This window comes from Ursus arctos, unplaced genomic scaffold (genome assembly GCF_023065955.2).
Source record: "Ursus arctos isolate Adak ecotype North America unplaced genomic scaffold, UrsArc2.0 scaffold_30, whole genome shotgun sequence".
NCBI classification, from domain to species: domain Eukaryota; kingdom Metazoa; phylum Chordata; class Mammalia; order Carnivora; family Ursidae; genus Ursus; species Ursus arctos.
Window position 1 is genome coordinate 23,695,534 of NW_026622986.1, and position 14,779 is coordinate 23,710,312.

The window sequence follows — 14,779 nt, forward strand, 5'->3', positions numbered from 1 at the left end:
TGGAACTTGTCTTCTCTTGAGGAGCTTATTCCTCGAGGACCTCTCCACTTTTTCAGTTTAGACCAGATTTGATTGAGCACAACATTTATTCAGCTTCCGCCATGTGCCAGGCACTTTGCTGGACTTGGGGATTTGAAACAGTAAAAGAAGTGGGCCTAGCTCTTGGGGAGAATAGACAGAAACCTATGGTTACTCTGTGTCAGGATACATTTCATGACAGAAGTACATGTACGCCACTGCTGAGCCGTGAGGGCACGGAGGTGATTATTATCTTGATGTCCTTGGGGAGGTGAGGGAAGGTGGCAGTGCTGGGTGTGAGCCCACTCCCATGTGGATCTCCCTCCCAACCTTGCCCTGTTCTGTGATCTCTGTTCCATTTAGGGGCATAAAACTGGCCAGAGAATTAGTAAGCATGTTCTCTGGACTTTGAGGGAAAGCCCAATGTCAAATATGCGGCCGTCGTCGGGCTCTGCATCTCATTTTTGCTTTGGGAAACAAAGTCATCATACAGGGACAGGGAAGCATAAAATCGCATGTTAATTATCTTGAAATATTGGCCGGATTTGTTCCGTGGACAAGGGAACAGGATTGAGGTCATGAGCAAGAGAAGAGCCTAGGCAATCGGGTGCCGGCCAGATGGACCTGCGACCAGTTTCCAGCACGATGCTCAGTCAACCTGCTTCTCCCCGCTCTTGCCTTCACTGAGTGTGTGCTTCTGTCTCATTGAATATCACATATATTCACGGAGTGCCCACTGTGTGCTGCACACTGCCCCCCAATAGTTACAGGGGTGTATGCCCTGCTGTCCAGGCGAGTCTCTTACTGGAGAGGACACATACACTTGAATCATAGGATCGACAACTAGAATTGAACATGGGGGAAGGGCCCCTAGGGATTGTCATCTGTTTGTTTCACTTTACTGATCTGGAGTCTGGGCCCAGAAAGGCTGTGTGAGTCTGCTCAGGCATTACATCAGGTTTTTCTTCTGCTCTACTCCGGTGACTGCCTGTCCTCCCTGCTAAAATCCTGTGCAGATAGGCTCTTGTGACAAGGCCTCCCCCCACCTTCCTCCCTCTTTCTTCCTTCCCTGGAACTTCCTTCCTTCCTGGCACTGTTCTAGGGCAGCTGGAGAGGGGGTCAGACAAAAGTCTTGCCCTCAGGAGCATCTGCTTTAGAGAGCCAGTAGCAAATAAGCAACATTTGCAGTCTAGACAAAGCAGGGCAGAGCTGGCAGTGGGATTGCAGGTGTAAGCACGGTGGTGAGAGGTCAGACCTCTCTGAGGAGGTGGCGTTTGAAGAGGGGCCTGAGGAGATGTGAACAGGTGCTCATGTGAGGGGAGGGAGACCCCGGCCAGCGGCAGCATAAGGAACAGTGCTCTGTGCTCCAGAAGCCTCTCGATGTTGATGGAGGTCAGAGGTCCGCACGTTGCCAGTGCATATTCATTTGGGGAGGTTGAATGAAGCAGTGAAGGACCTCGGTCTGGTGCCCAAGGTGCTCGTTACGGGCTTAAGTTGGTCTTTAGACATTTTGGTGGGAAGCATCCCGTGTGACCTAAAACTCAAGGTGTGAGGAGTTGTGACCAGAGTCAGGGACCCCTCTGCTTAGTCACAGGCCACCCAGAACAACAAGGCCATTCTTCTCCCTCTTAGAATCTCCCCATCGGTTTCACAAAGTTTCAAATACCTTTCAGCGAAGTAGTGAAGTGGGCCCAGGAGGATCCGCTGTTGTGGCACGCCGTACCGTGCGAGACGTCTCAGCGGAAAAGCCTGTAGATGATCTCACCTTTCTATTTCAGACGGCCCATCTGAGGATACTGACCTTAAGGAAGAGTATCTCATCCCAAGAAACATCATGGCTGAGCCAGACTACATAGAAGATGACAATCCTGAACTAATTAGGCCTCAGAAACTAGTCAATCCTGTCAAAACGTCCCGCAACCATCAGGATCTTCACAGAGAACTTCTCATGAATCAAAAAAGGTACAGTGGTTTCTTGAGCAAAGTTTTCCTTTGGGGACTTTGACTTAAGAGATTTTTTCTTTTCTTGGTTGTATTTAAGGCTGCCTTATTCCTTCTGTAATGAGCCAGGGCATCCCTCCATGAAGTCAGGTCATCTGCAGCCACAGCCGCCATTTCCACTCTTACTCCATGGGCTACAGAGCTCTGTCCCCTTCGCAAGTGGACATGTATTGTAGAATTTGGATGGAAAGGCATCGATTAAGGATGAATGAGAGTATCCTAAGTCGGAAAGAAATACATTATTTCTTAGGATTTGTAAAAATTCTGAATTTGCCCCTTTCATTTGGGGAAGTGTGGGAATCTGAGATAAATACTGCCTGCTTTGGCATTTGTGGGCAACAGGGAGAAGTCTCTAGAGCTACCTCAACTTAATAATAGACAAGAGCCCTCTTTTTTTTTTTTTCAAGTAACATTTAAAATTATTACTATGATCATTTTTATTTTTTTTGGAGGGGAGAAAATATTTACCTTTTTTATCTTCTTTGTAGACCATTTGTTAGCTCCATGTGTACCATAAACATGTTTGGATGTTGGGTTGATGTAATCTGCTTTTGAAGTGATTTTGGGCAGGGCCAGTTGACTAGGAGAGCTGAGGATACAAAGTTATTTTTATTTATTAAGACACAAAGTTACTTATATTATTTAAGACCTATCAAGCTTTCCTGGGAGCTATTCCCAGTTCTTCAGAATGAAACTGTTGATCTGAATTGTGGGACCATAGGTCGGTCATCCCCCCACTCTTTGCCAAGCCCTTGTTAGTTCTCATTGAACTGAAGAGTATATAGACCAAGTTAAGCAGTAGGGCCATGTTTTAGAGGGAAGGCCTAATTTAAATATAAAAACAAAAACATTGAAAGAGGTGATGTGGGGGCAGTCCTCCCTCCCTACTGCACCCTGCCAGAACTCACAACTCCTGTTGAGGAATTCAGTGTGAATCCATCCTTCCTCCAGGCCGGGAATGTGCCTTATTCCCGTTTTATTACCGGCATGCACTAGTATGCTGTTGCATTCATGCTGATTAAATTGAATGCAAGTTTGATCCCTTCTGAATAAGTGCTTAGCTTCCAACTGTCTTTGTCACATAAAGGAAAAAAATATATAGATTTGTATCATCATGCCCAAAGCAAAACAGGAACATGTACGTTCCTAAATAGGGCCGCAGAATTTGGAGGTAGTCTTGCCTGGGAAATGATGCCTGCATTTTGGTAGGAAGATCAAACGTTTGATGTAGGGGCCTGGGTGGCTCAGTGGCTTAAGCGTCTACCTTCAGCTCAGGTCATGATCCTGGGGTCCTGGGGTCCAGTGCCATATCGGGCTCCTTGCTCACTGGGGAGCCTGCTTCTCCCTCTGCCCCTACCCCTGCTTGTGCTCTCTCTCCCTCTCTTTCTCTTTTTCTCTCTCTCTCTCTGGCAAATAAATAAAATCTTAAAAAAAAAAAAAAAAAGTTTGATGTACTGCAAAAGAGTAATAGTCGCCACTAACTGGTTTTCTGATTGTCTTTTCCTTCTTGGACCTCTGTTCCCTCATCTGTAAAATGGGAGTAGGGGACATCTCTGAGGGACATTCTAGCTCAAACTGGGTTTTGTTTGTTTGTTTTTCTGTTATATCTGTGAAAAGGCTCCAAGTCAGAATAGAGGCGAAGGTAAAACCAAAATTGGCAGAACAACTCTTCTCTGAATTATAGTCTACAAATTATTCCACAAAAATATATTTAGCACCCTGGGTCATAGCTCTCTAAAACATATAGGTTTGTGTAATTGAATCTGCTGCCAGATTTTCTAGAATAGGCACTTTCTGTGAAAATGGACCTCCCTTCTGTCCGATTTTCTCTGGCCCATGATTTCTTTTCCTTGTTTATTATACAGCTGACTCTTTAGCCAGGCCCAGCTCAAGTGATTTGGGAGAATGCTGTGTTCCCTCGAGTACTGTAGTGTAGAGAGGATGTCCTTTGAGGTTAGAGGGAAATCATCTAAATCGTGATTTGCCATTTAACTTGACCTACCTTTATGACCTTGGGTAAAGTCCCCCTTCCTGAGATATGTGTATTCATCTGTAAAGTGGGAGATTAAAAATATCCTTCTTCTAAAACTTAATAATAACATGTGAATACCTACTAAAATGACTGGTGTATAATAAATGCTCAATTAGTCCCATCCATGTTCCACTTCCCATGGAGCATCATCAGGAAATCCCCATTGCTTTTCCTCCTTTTTCCCTGAAGGGCGCTGGCCTGGCTTTTGAAGTATATCAAGAGGAGAAAAAAAGAAAAGGCAGGAAGAAGGCAGGCAGGTTTCAAAATCGAATATCTCATCCTACGTTTTCAGGTTTTTCAAGATAAGATCTTAGTTTGGTGGGGTCCTCTCATTAGGAATACAACTGGTTTGTGGAGTGAAACCCCCTCAAGCAGTTTTTTTTTTCTTTTATTCATCTTCCATCATATGTACTTGCTTGAGACTGTGGGGTTTTTATTTCTAAATTTTTGTGCTAAATGACAGGAAGTTTCACATGGATAATATGTATGTTTGCTTAAAGGATAATTGTACTTGATTACTGGTTTGTATCGTAACAAAAGTCTGCTTGCTTTTCTACAATTCGTAAAGGGCCTTCCCGTATTTTATCTTATCCAGTGATCTTTCCAGTAACCCAGTGTGTTATCTTGGAGTCACCCTTATTTGACCTGTAAATAAGAGAAAACTCAGAGAATAAACATAAAATTAAAGGTAGTTCACTCAGATAAATTAAGTAGAGTAATAATATCAGTCAGAAACAAAGCAGAGAAGAGAGGGGTGGACAGCAGTGAGATCCGCACGAGGCGAATGTTCTGTAGAGCCCCGTACCTTTGCTCTACAGAGGCACAAATTTGGCTCAAAGCCCTGGAGCAGTTAGTTCACAGCTCTTCAGGTTACATTTTATTTTTACTATTTTATTTTTATTTTTTTTATTATGTTCAATTAGCCAGCATATAATACGTCATTAGTTTTTGATGTAGTGTTCAACGATTCATTAGTTGCATATAACACCCAGGGCTCTCACCACAAGTGCCCTCGTAAATGCCCATCACCTGGTTACCCTGTTCCCCCCACTTCTGTAACCCTCAGTTTGGTTCCTGGATTCCAGAGTCTGGCATGGTTTGTGTTCCTCTCTGATTTCTTCCCATTCAGTTTTCCCACCCTTCCCCTGTGGTCCTCCATGATATTTTAGAGATCATAAGATAAAAACAGTGTCACTGCTTAGGAGAACAAATACTCATAGGTATTTTAACTCTGAAACCTACACACTTTTCAAGGATATAATTCTGCTCTACTTAGCATCTTTTAGACCTAGCTAAGTTTCAGATTAAAAGTCTTCACATTTTGAGCTGGTTACAGTCTACCATTAGGTCTGATTATGAGGACCCTTGGTCAGGTTCTCCAGTTCTGTAGGTGTTCCCAGTGGCATTATTTCAAGAGGCATTGTTTTTTGTAGTTGAAAGATGAACATTCAAGAGGTCTTAAAAATATAGGGATATTTCAACTCAGATTCTGTCTTCTCTACTTTCGGCCACAAATAGAGAATACCCCATCACCTACACACATCCCTAAAATTGGTTCTTTGGCTTGTACCTTCCAGTCAGTGGTTTCCATTTCCCTGTGTTTTTAGTTGATCTTAACTGTGTATGCTTTGCTAGACATAGAGTTCTTCAATAAATACTTGTTGCTGTATCATGTGGGAAAAAATACAGGAAGCCGAGTGAGAAGTATTTGCATTTAGAATCCATGCAGGTAGAAATGGTTCAAGCCAAAAATGTAGGTAAGACAGAAGATTCCAAGATTAAAAATAAAGGGCTTGAAATCCAGCCCTCTTGAAACCCTCCCCCCTCCCCACTCTAAATAAAAAACTGGGTCAGGAGATGTTCGGCTGGGTGGGTAGGGGAGCTGTTCTGTTAGGGTTTGAGCTAGCCCTTGCCTCGGCTCCATGTGCTCCCAGGTGTGGAGGGAATTACACCTTTATGGGCTTTATTTATGCATCTGGGGTGGAGGTGGAGTGAAGGTAGAGCCTTCCGGTCTGCCCCTGGTCATATTCAATGGTCTGCGTGAAATGTAAAACGTAACTTTAAAGGTGTCTGTACGTTTTGTCACTGGTGGTGGAAATACAAATTGTTGGCAGCCTTTTTTGGAGGGCAGTTTGGCAATACCCAAAAAATATAAAATGCGTAGAAGCGTAGCCAGCAGTTCTGCTTCTATGAATCTAGCCAACAGAAATACTTACATTAGAGTGTAAGTGTGCACGTACAAGGAAGTTCATTTCCTCATTGCTTTTAATAGGGAATGATTGGAAACAACCTGAATGTCTGTCAGAGGAGGGAAAATTACGGCACTTCTGTAGTGTGAGGTCTTGGACAGATGTTGGGAAGAATGAGGACGAGCTCTGCAGCTGTAGAAAGTATGGAAGAGCACAGACTCCTAGTTATATCTGAGTGTGGGAATGGAAAGCGTCATGGGGCCAGGGCCTCTACCTTGTACGATTCTGTCCACATAGAATTCAATGTAAGTGGTGCTCCCAAGGTTTGTTTAACAGGAGGAGTTTGGGTATGCTTTTACTTTTTATCTTACATATAAATGTATGTTACCTAACCCATTATTTTGTAAAGAGCACGTATTAATTTTTAAAATTTATTTTAGAGGAGCAGGGGAGGGGCAGAGGAAGGGGGAAGAGAACCTTAAGCAGACTCCAAGCTGCACAGGGATCCTGATGTGGGGCTCGATCCCATGACCCTGAGATCACGAGCTGAGCCAAAACCAAGAGTCAGATGCTTGAGCAACTGTGCCACCGAGACGCCCCTAGAGCATGTATTAATTTTAAAAATTAATTTAAAAAATAAATTTAGAAAACAAAAAAAAAAATTAAAAATGTGACGTGGCTTTCTGTCATATCACAGCCACAGGAAGCAGACTCAGAAATAACTGTTGGTGTTAAGTGGCTCAAAGCCAACAATCTGAGCACCTGTCAGTCATAAAGGAATTGAAAGTACTTGTTAATTATATATGTCACAATTGATTAAAGCGAAGCAACTGTTAACCACTCACAGAATGACGCTGTAGTCTTTATGAGATTTGGAGAGGCTCATTTCTGTGTTTGGGCACTCTCTCTGTAATCTGATCCAGTTTTTGACTCAGAATCATACGGGCAGTGCTTGACTTTTTCCATTCAGCACAGAAAGTGAAGTGATCTGCTCTGATAAAATATTAACTAAATTTGTATGACTTTTTGACTGCTGTAAGTGCAGAACATTTATCAGATAAGCACCATTTTCCTGAGCCTTCTGTGACTAAATATTTTATCTTACTGCCACCATTGTGTAAAATCTTTGACTAGAAAATGAATACTGGATATTAGTTAAACCCATTCATAGGCTGCAACAGAATGTCAGCTTAGTGTTCATACATCAAAGTTTGTTCAACAGCCTTTGCATAATCCAGAAGAATTTAATAACCGTTGAGGTTAATTTTGTCAGTGAAATAAAGGGAAAGGAAAATGTTTGAAATTTAAATTATGCAGATAGCTAAATTCTTAATCCTAAAATTTAAATCCCTTAATCCTGTCTGTGGTATCATACTGAGGCATTTTAATAAGTATGAAACTGAGCAGGTCTTCACTCAGATTATTTACAAACAAATTTTCCTACATTTGTTGTGAGCAAAGTACCATAAGCAGTTTTTATTGCATGTAATATTTAATTTCCAGAATCGTCTGTCCATACTTCTGTCGACACCATAAGATCTTAGGAACTGTAAAACAAACTGTAACTAAATTATAAAAGTTACACATGTCTTTTGCTTCTTCTTTTTTTGGCTGAATTTTAATATTTTTCTTTCTTCTTTTTTATCAAAAGTTTTGCTAAAGAAAATTGGGAAAGTGGAGACATATATGTTACTTTGACTATCCTTTATCTGTAGTGATGGAATATACTGATCTTTAGTCTGTAAACAACAACTTGGAAACATTTGTGATTTAAAAAAAATGTAGATAGGAGAGATGCCAGAATGTTTAAAAATTATAGTTAAATGAAGAAGTGTGAAATTGAGGATTCAATCACAGATGTGATAGTGTGATCTTGAAAGAACATTGAGATGAGTGTGTTGTTGAGTTTCTTACAACCAGAGCACACACTTTGGAAATTGTTGTTAGATTTAACAGTTACTCAGATGACTCCTAGAGGCTGAGACACATTGGTTGATTGACATAGTTTTGAGAATAACCACTCAGGTAGACATTCCTGATTTACAGACTAGCAGTTACCATCAGCAGGACCAGAAGGTGCATGGGAAGGTGCTGGGGCCCATCTCAGTCCTCGGTGGATCCAGCAGGGCCCTTCTTGCTTCCCAGAAAAGCCTGAGTCCCTGTGGGTCAAGTGCGCACGTGTGTGGGTGCATGAGAGTGAATACACCCACCGTCACTTACGCCCTATGTTGCCTGAAACTGACAGTGTTCTTCCTGTTTTGTGGTTTCATTTTTATTTTAAATGCTTTTAGTAAATGTTAATATCAAGTTGAGATGACTGAAGAGCTGGTGGAGGCTTGCTACATAGAAAGGGAAGACAGGAGGAGATAGGCTGGCAAAGCCAGCACCTTGAAAGCCTGGACCGGAGAAATCTTAAGGAAATGGTAGAAAACTAGAGACAAGGAGTGTCCTAGCTAACAGTTAAACATAGACATTCCATCTAAGGAGATGCCCTTGACTTACCTCAGAGATTCTGGGTGGAGGGTTGCTAGCGAATGGTCTTAAGTTTTGGTTTTGTTTCTCCCCATCTGAAGAGATGGCATCCTAATTTATCTCTCAGAAATGTAGAACTTCCCTGCAGCCTGATTTCTGTGCATCATCAGTAGTAAACTACACATCTGAAGTGGTTCCACTGCAAGGAGCACTGGGGGTCTCGGGAGCGAAGTTCCCCCTGGCCATGCGCCCCCAGGAGTTGATGACATCTTAGACGTACCTGTACATGTTCAAGAGCCCTCTGAAAAGCCGGAGAATTTTGGAAGAGGAGTCCAGGGCCATTTTGCTGTTTAAATTTTTGTGCTAGCCTATCTCTGGCTACTTTAGTACATGGGATCAGGGGCTCCATCTTGGGAAGCTTCCCCTAAAACTTCAAGTGGAGGCACCTTGTATTCTGGGCATCTCCATTATCACCATCTCCACCATCTCCGTCCTCTCCATCTCTGTCCTCTCCATCTTCTCCACTGTCTCCATTGTCTTCATTTCCATCTTCTGTGTCATCGTCATGAGTGATCATAATACCCATCGAATAAGCATGACGTTCTGACCTTCCTCACTATAAACCAGTCTCACTGACCTTTGCATAGGCTAGTATCCAGCACTTAGTAGGTGCTTAGTATATTTTTATTGAATGAGTAGATTTTGCTTACTCTTGGAAGTTGTTCTTACCCTTCTTTCATGCTTGTGAATTTTTGAGACCACCGGTGTTGACTAACTGCTAGTAGGCATCCCAGTAATGCTAATTCAGTAGACTCGTTTTCTGTGGCTGATGCCTTAAATTAAATTCCTGTTTATGAAGGATATGTCCATTAGATTAAAGCTTTGTTTTCTTCTCTTTTCTCTTTTTTAGATTGACTTTCTAATTTTGTTCTTATTTATTTATTTATGCATGCATGCATGCATGCAGGGGTCTTGCCCCTCAGAACAAGCCTGCCTATTTATTTATTTATTTATTTATTTATTTATTTATTTTTGCAGGGGTCTTGCCCCTCAGAACAAGCCAGAATTGCAGAAAGTGATGGAAAAGAGAAAACGAGATCAAGTAATAAAGCAGAAAGAAGAAGAAGCACAAAAGAAGAAATCTGACTTGGAAATAGAACTATTAAAACGGCAGCAGAAGCTGGAGCAGGTAAGAGTGATGGGGATGAAAATTGTCTTTACCTTTATTGAGATATGCTGACAGTCAGTATTGTGTAAGTTTAAGGCGCACAGCATGTTGACTTGGTACATTTTTACTGTGGTCTGTTTGGCCCCAAGGCTTAGCGAGCACCTCTGTCACATCGCAGAGTTACATTTCTTCTGGTTCTGGAAACAGTGGAGATCTAGTCACTTAGCAAGTTGAATGTTCGTGGTATAGTTGTGTTGACTGTAATCGCTGTACTGTGTATTAGGTCTCCGGGACTTCTGTATCTTCTGGCTGCAAGTACATACCCTTAAACAGCATCTCTCCCATTTCCCCAGCCCCTGGGAGCCACCATTTTACTCTCTGCTTTTACAATTTGGGTTTTTTTTTAAGATTCCACATATCAGAGATATCATGCAAGTATTTGTCCTTCTCTGTTTGACTCACGTCAAAAGTTATCTTTTCTGTCCTGAGAAATAAGGATGTTGGAACAAGCAGAATTTGCCAGACCTATCAGATGTAAATTTTTATTGCACAAAAGGAAAATATGAAACAGAATGCCAGCAAATGGGCTAAAATACATTCAAAGTAAAGACAAGGATCCTACTGAGGACTTAGAAGAGATTCAGGAGGCAAAGCCCAAACGGGAATATCCCTGAACTCACAGCAGAGTGTTGGGAACACAAGCAATTGAGTGAAATTCAACTTCACTGAAGCGGCGTGCAGAGCCCACTGCGCATTGGTCTCAGGATCTTGGTTCCTTAGCCTTGATTTCGGGTTCTCATCATCTCTGGTGTTGCTGGTAGTACCAACCAGGGGGCTGTTGCTCCTGCGCAGGATGACCCCAGGGCCCGTATACGTCCGTACATATACACACGTGAGATGGAGACCCGGAGAGAATTTCTTCCCCCGGGAAATAGAAGGTGGTAGGGACTTTGAAAAGTGAAGCGATGTTTTGGAAAGCCTCTCAGTATGTAAATAATTTTCCTGTTTCTGAATTTCATTTAGCTTGAACTTGAGAAGCAGAAATTGCAAGAAGAACAAGAAAATGCCCCAGAGTTTGTGAAGGTTAAAGGCAATCTCAGGAGAACAGGCCAAGAAGTGGCCCAAGCGCAGGAGTCGTAGGCCCCGGAGACAGAGACCGCGCGCCCAGCCCACCACACGGGGAAGCTGTGAGCAGGCGCCTCGTCAACGCTTAATCTCAGGGCCAGAGCCCCTGGAGAGAACCCAGCCAGCAGAGAATTGTTACTTTAAAAAGGATTTGGTTTTGGTTTTCCTACAATCTGGGTGGATAAATGATCTGTGACAGTTGCAATTCCTACTCGCCAAACGAAGGACGTTGACCAGCACTTAAGTTGGGATAAGTGAACCTGTGTTCAAAGACTTAAAAAAACAAAAAACAAATAAACCCACAACAGCAAAAAAGAAAGAGGACACTGGAATAAATTCTAGAGAGTTGCACTACTTGGTTTTTCTTCCAGTCCAAGTTTAATGGGGCACAGAGCCTTTTTTCTTCTAAAACCTAAAGAAAATCTGTTTTGTTTCTTCTTTTAGTTATCTGTCAGATAATTTAGATCACATAGGATGGTGTTTGACCTTCTACATCCAATATTCGTAAAGTCCCTTTTGAGAATCCAGAATTTTCTTGTTTCAGTATACTTTCACCTGTGTTATATTGACACCCGAGGGTGTTAATGTTGAGCACAGCTGTTACCTTTGTTGACATTAAGATTCAGAAATAGGGTGAGAAGGTTTAAAAATATGGAAAAAAATATATAATAATACGGAAACAAATACATATAAAAGATACAGAAAAACACATGAATGTTCATCTTGATATTATTTTAATTCCTTTTGGTTCTCCGATATTAGAATGTTCCATGGTGACATTCCAGTTCACATCATATAAATCCATCTGTTGCTTTGGTAACTGTTAGAATTTTGTTTTGTTTTGTTTTGTTTTTGGATTTCTTACTGAGCTAGTCCTTTTATATAAAACAGTCTCCCAGCCCTTCAGAGAAGAAAAACTAGTCCATATTATCCAACTTCAGTGTCAAAAGTAGAGGGTCCAAATCTCTGAGAGCGGTGTGGGGAACACTCCCATTGGGAGCTGGGCAAGGAGGAGTTCTTTGGGTATTGTAATGTGAAACAAATGTAGGTTGGTCTCCAGGAGGCCTAGCTGGAAGGCTGGTAGCATTTGTACATTTTGAGTATCATTAGAATCCAAGTTTTGAAAATTTTGGATAAAGGATCATATATTGCTTTTTTTTTTTTTTTTCTTGTGAAGAAAGATTGTTCCACCGCTCTGTTCGCGGTGATGACTACTGTCCTGCCTCTCAGGAAACTGAGGTGAGGGGAGAGGCTGCCCAGCTTCCGCACACTAGCCAGCCTGCTCTCCGAAGTGAAGTCCCAGTTGAGCAGCAAAATCTTGATGCAGAATGCATTTTATTACTGCTGGTACGGGCAGGAGTATATTCTACTTGGGGTGATCTGGAGGAATTTATGTGGATTCGGTAGGTTCTCCATTGAGACGATTCAGCCAGTCATTTCTACAGCGAAGAGTCTTCTTAAACTTCCTTTAAAAAGGCTCATAGGAAACTGGATCCCGAACTTTTAATCCTAATAAGCATAGTAGAAATTAGCTTTCTATGGGAATGCTTTAGTTTTCATAGTTGACAAGCTCATATTCAATCATCATGTGAACAAGATAAAGATAAACACGATGGCAATATACGGCTAGTCAGAGGACATGTTGTTACACCTGAAATGAGTGATTTCTCATCAGTAAGTATTAATAAACTATGAGATGCGGAAGATAAAATGTTGCTCTATAATAGTTTGCTTTTGAAGGATGGAGTGGTAACTTTTTTTCCATCCTTCTAGCTTTGAGAGAAGAAATGATCGCCTTGAAAGTACCTTTCTGATCACATGTTGATGGGAGTGCTTTCTTTGCGTATATGGACTAATGATGAGATTTGCAAAATGAAGATTCATGACTGGCTCATAGCTTTTCATCTAATTGGATGTTGGATCTTAAGTCCTATGCCCTTGAAGCAATTCCAACACTTGATAAAATTCTCAAGGGCCCTGACAGGCCCCTTCAGCAGGACCAGTTCTGTTCCTAGAACTTACCTAGAATTCATTCTTCACTGGGAAGAAAAATTACAAAAGCATTTCCCTCCCAATCTCACTCACCAGTCTGCACAATGACGTGTAGTGAGTAGTACAAAGTCTAGCCAAAAGACTTGTAAATAGTGTGAAGTGATGTTTTATGACCAAACGGTGGGATGTACAGGTGAGAAGCTCTCTCAAGTCGTCAGATCAGCTCGGCTCACAAGCCTGAGTTTCAAAGGGTGCCCATCTCCCCTCCATACATTAATACTATACGGTCCAAACTCCAAGGACTCAGGACTCAAGAACGTCCGAGCAGTTTTGTGCTTTGAGCCACTTTTTGACAAAAATGGCTCCATTTTTCCACTCTGTGGTTTTCTTAAACTAGTTCAGTGTTTTATAGTCTCCTGGTAGTAAAGTAGTATTGCTTTCTAAGCCACAACAAACAGTTGACTTTATTCTTCTACTCTGAAAAATCTTGACTTGTTTGAGTGTATATAATATATATAAAGGGAGCCTTAATGGATTTGTTTTCATAATTTAATATTTTTTGTATTTGCTCTTGTACAATTGTTTTTAATGGAAAGTATTACAGAATTGAGGGTGGAATTCTTAGAACCAAAGTTATTCTTAATAAAAATCACCACACGCTTGGACCATGAAGCTGTGTTTGTCTGATATGTTGGAGATGGATGTCTGGCCCTGAAGGTGGGGGCACTGGGTTCAGTTCAAGGAGTAGAAGGTGGTTTCTGGGTCTCCCTTTGGTGACTGTCCTCTTCCACAGCCCCCCCGCCCCGCCCCAGATCAGTTATGTCCTCTGCCTTGTGTCAGTCAGGCTGACAGTTCACTGTGTCAGACAAATTCATGCTAAGAGATCACGCTACTTTTTGTATAAAATACGTGGTATGTTAGCAGCTGCGGTCAGTCCTTCAGATCAAAGTATTCTGGATTTTAGGTAGCTTGGTAGGACAGTGGGAGGTATATTTTGGTAACGGCCATTTTTTTAATGCTGTGAGCTAGTACATATGACATATCTGAAGTACAGCCGTGAAATTATTCTGCTTATTCAGCTAAGTTTACGTCATCCTCAGAAAGTTACTTTGGGAAACGACACATGATGACATTGTGCTATTAGTTAAAATAGTTCGGAGATTCTGGTCTCTCTGTGCCTTTCTTTTCCAGCCCCCAGTTACTACTCAGCCTGATGACCCAGCGGCTAGTGTCTCTGGACTCTATTTTGAAAATCAGATCTACTCAAGGCAGTGCAGATTTCCTACCTCTAAGGGCATACTGTGAGTTCTAGAGGCAGTGGAGAAGGTGGGCTCCAAAATGACTGGTGCTGTAGCTTCCTTCTCCGAATGCGGGCAGGCAGTTTCCCAAGGGGGCAGTTCCGAGGCTGTTACTCTGTTTCCGGGAGCCACTCTATGCTTGTTTGTTTCTGAGAGTAATAGTAATAGATCTGAAAAAAGGACAATTAAAGCATTTGACATTTGAAATGCCAAGTGCACCTTAAAGTATTAGAATAAAACCGTCAGGTTTACATTTACTAGTATAATGAGAGATGGAGTGTTTTCTTTCTAGGGTCTTAGGGTAAATAAAATCTTTATGAGGTAGCCTCACAATTACAATGTCTTCCTTTTTGTTTCCTCTTGAGAAGATGCAGTCTGATTATCAACTGGGGAAGTTCTCAGCGTCTTCCCACTTGTTCCTAGATAGTCCTAGCAAGATGGTGATTGCCACCCAGAGTCCAGTAAAAAGGACACTTGGTTATTT

At 41.9% G+C, this 14,779-nt stretch overlaps 1 protein-coding gene across 3 annotated transcripts in view; it reads left to right on the top strand.

Annotated features, from left to right (window-relative positions):
* Positions 1 to 13,669, top strand: part of FAM107B (family with sequence similarity 107 member B) — a 233,574-nt gene extending 219,905 nt beyond the window's left edge. For all 3 annotated transcript variants that reach the window (XM_048219328.2, XM_026479044.4, XM_044392177.3), the window contains 3 exons: positions 1,797 to 1,980; positions 9,751 to 9,901; positions 10,904 to 13,669. In XM_048219328.2, the coding sequence (XP_048075285.1) occupies positions 1,797 to 1,980; positions 9,751 to 9,901; positions 10,904 to 11,020 (452 nt within the window). In that variant the 3' untranslated portion in view covers positions 11,021 to 13,669. The remainder of the gene's footprint in view (positions 1 to 1,796; positions 1,981 to 9,750; positions 9,902 to 10,903) is intronic.
* Positions 13,670 to 14,779: the final 1,110 nt, after the last annotated feature.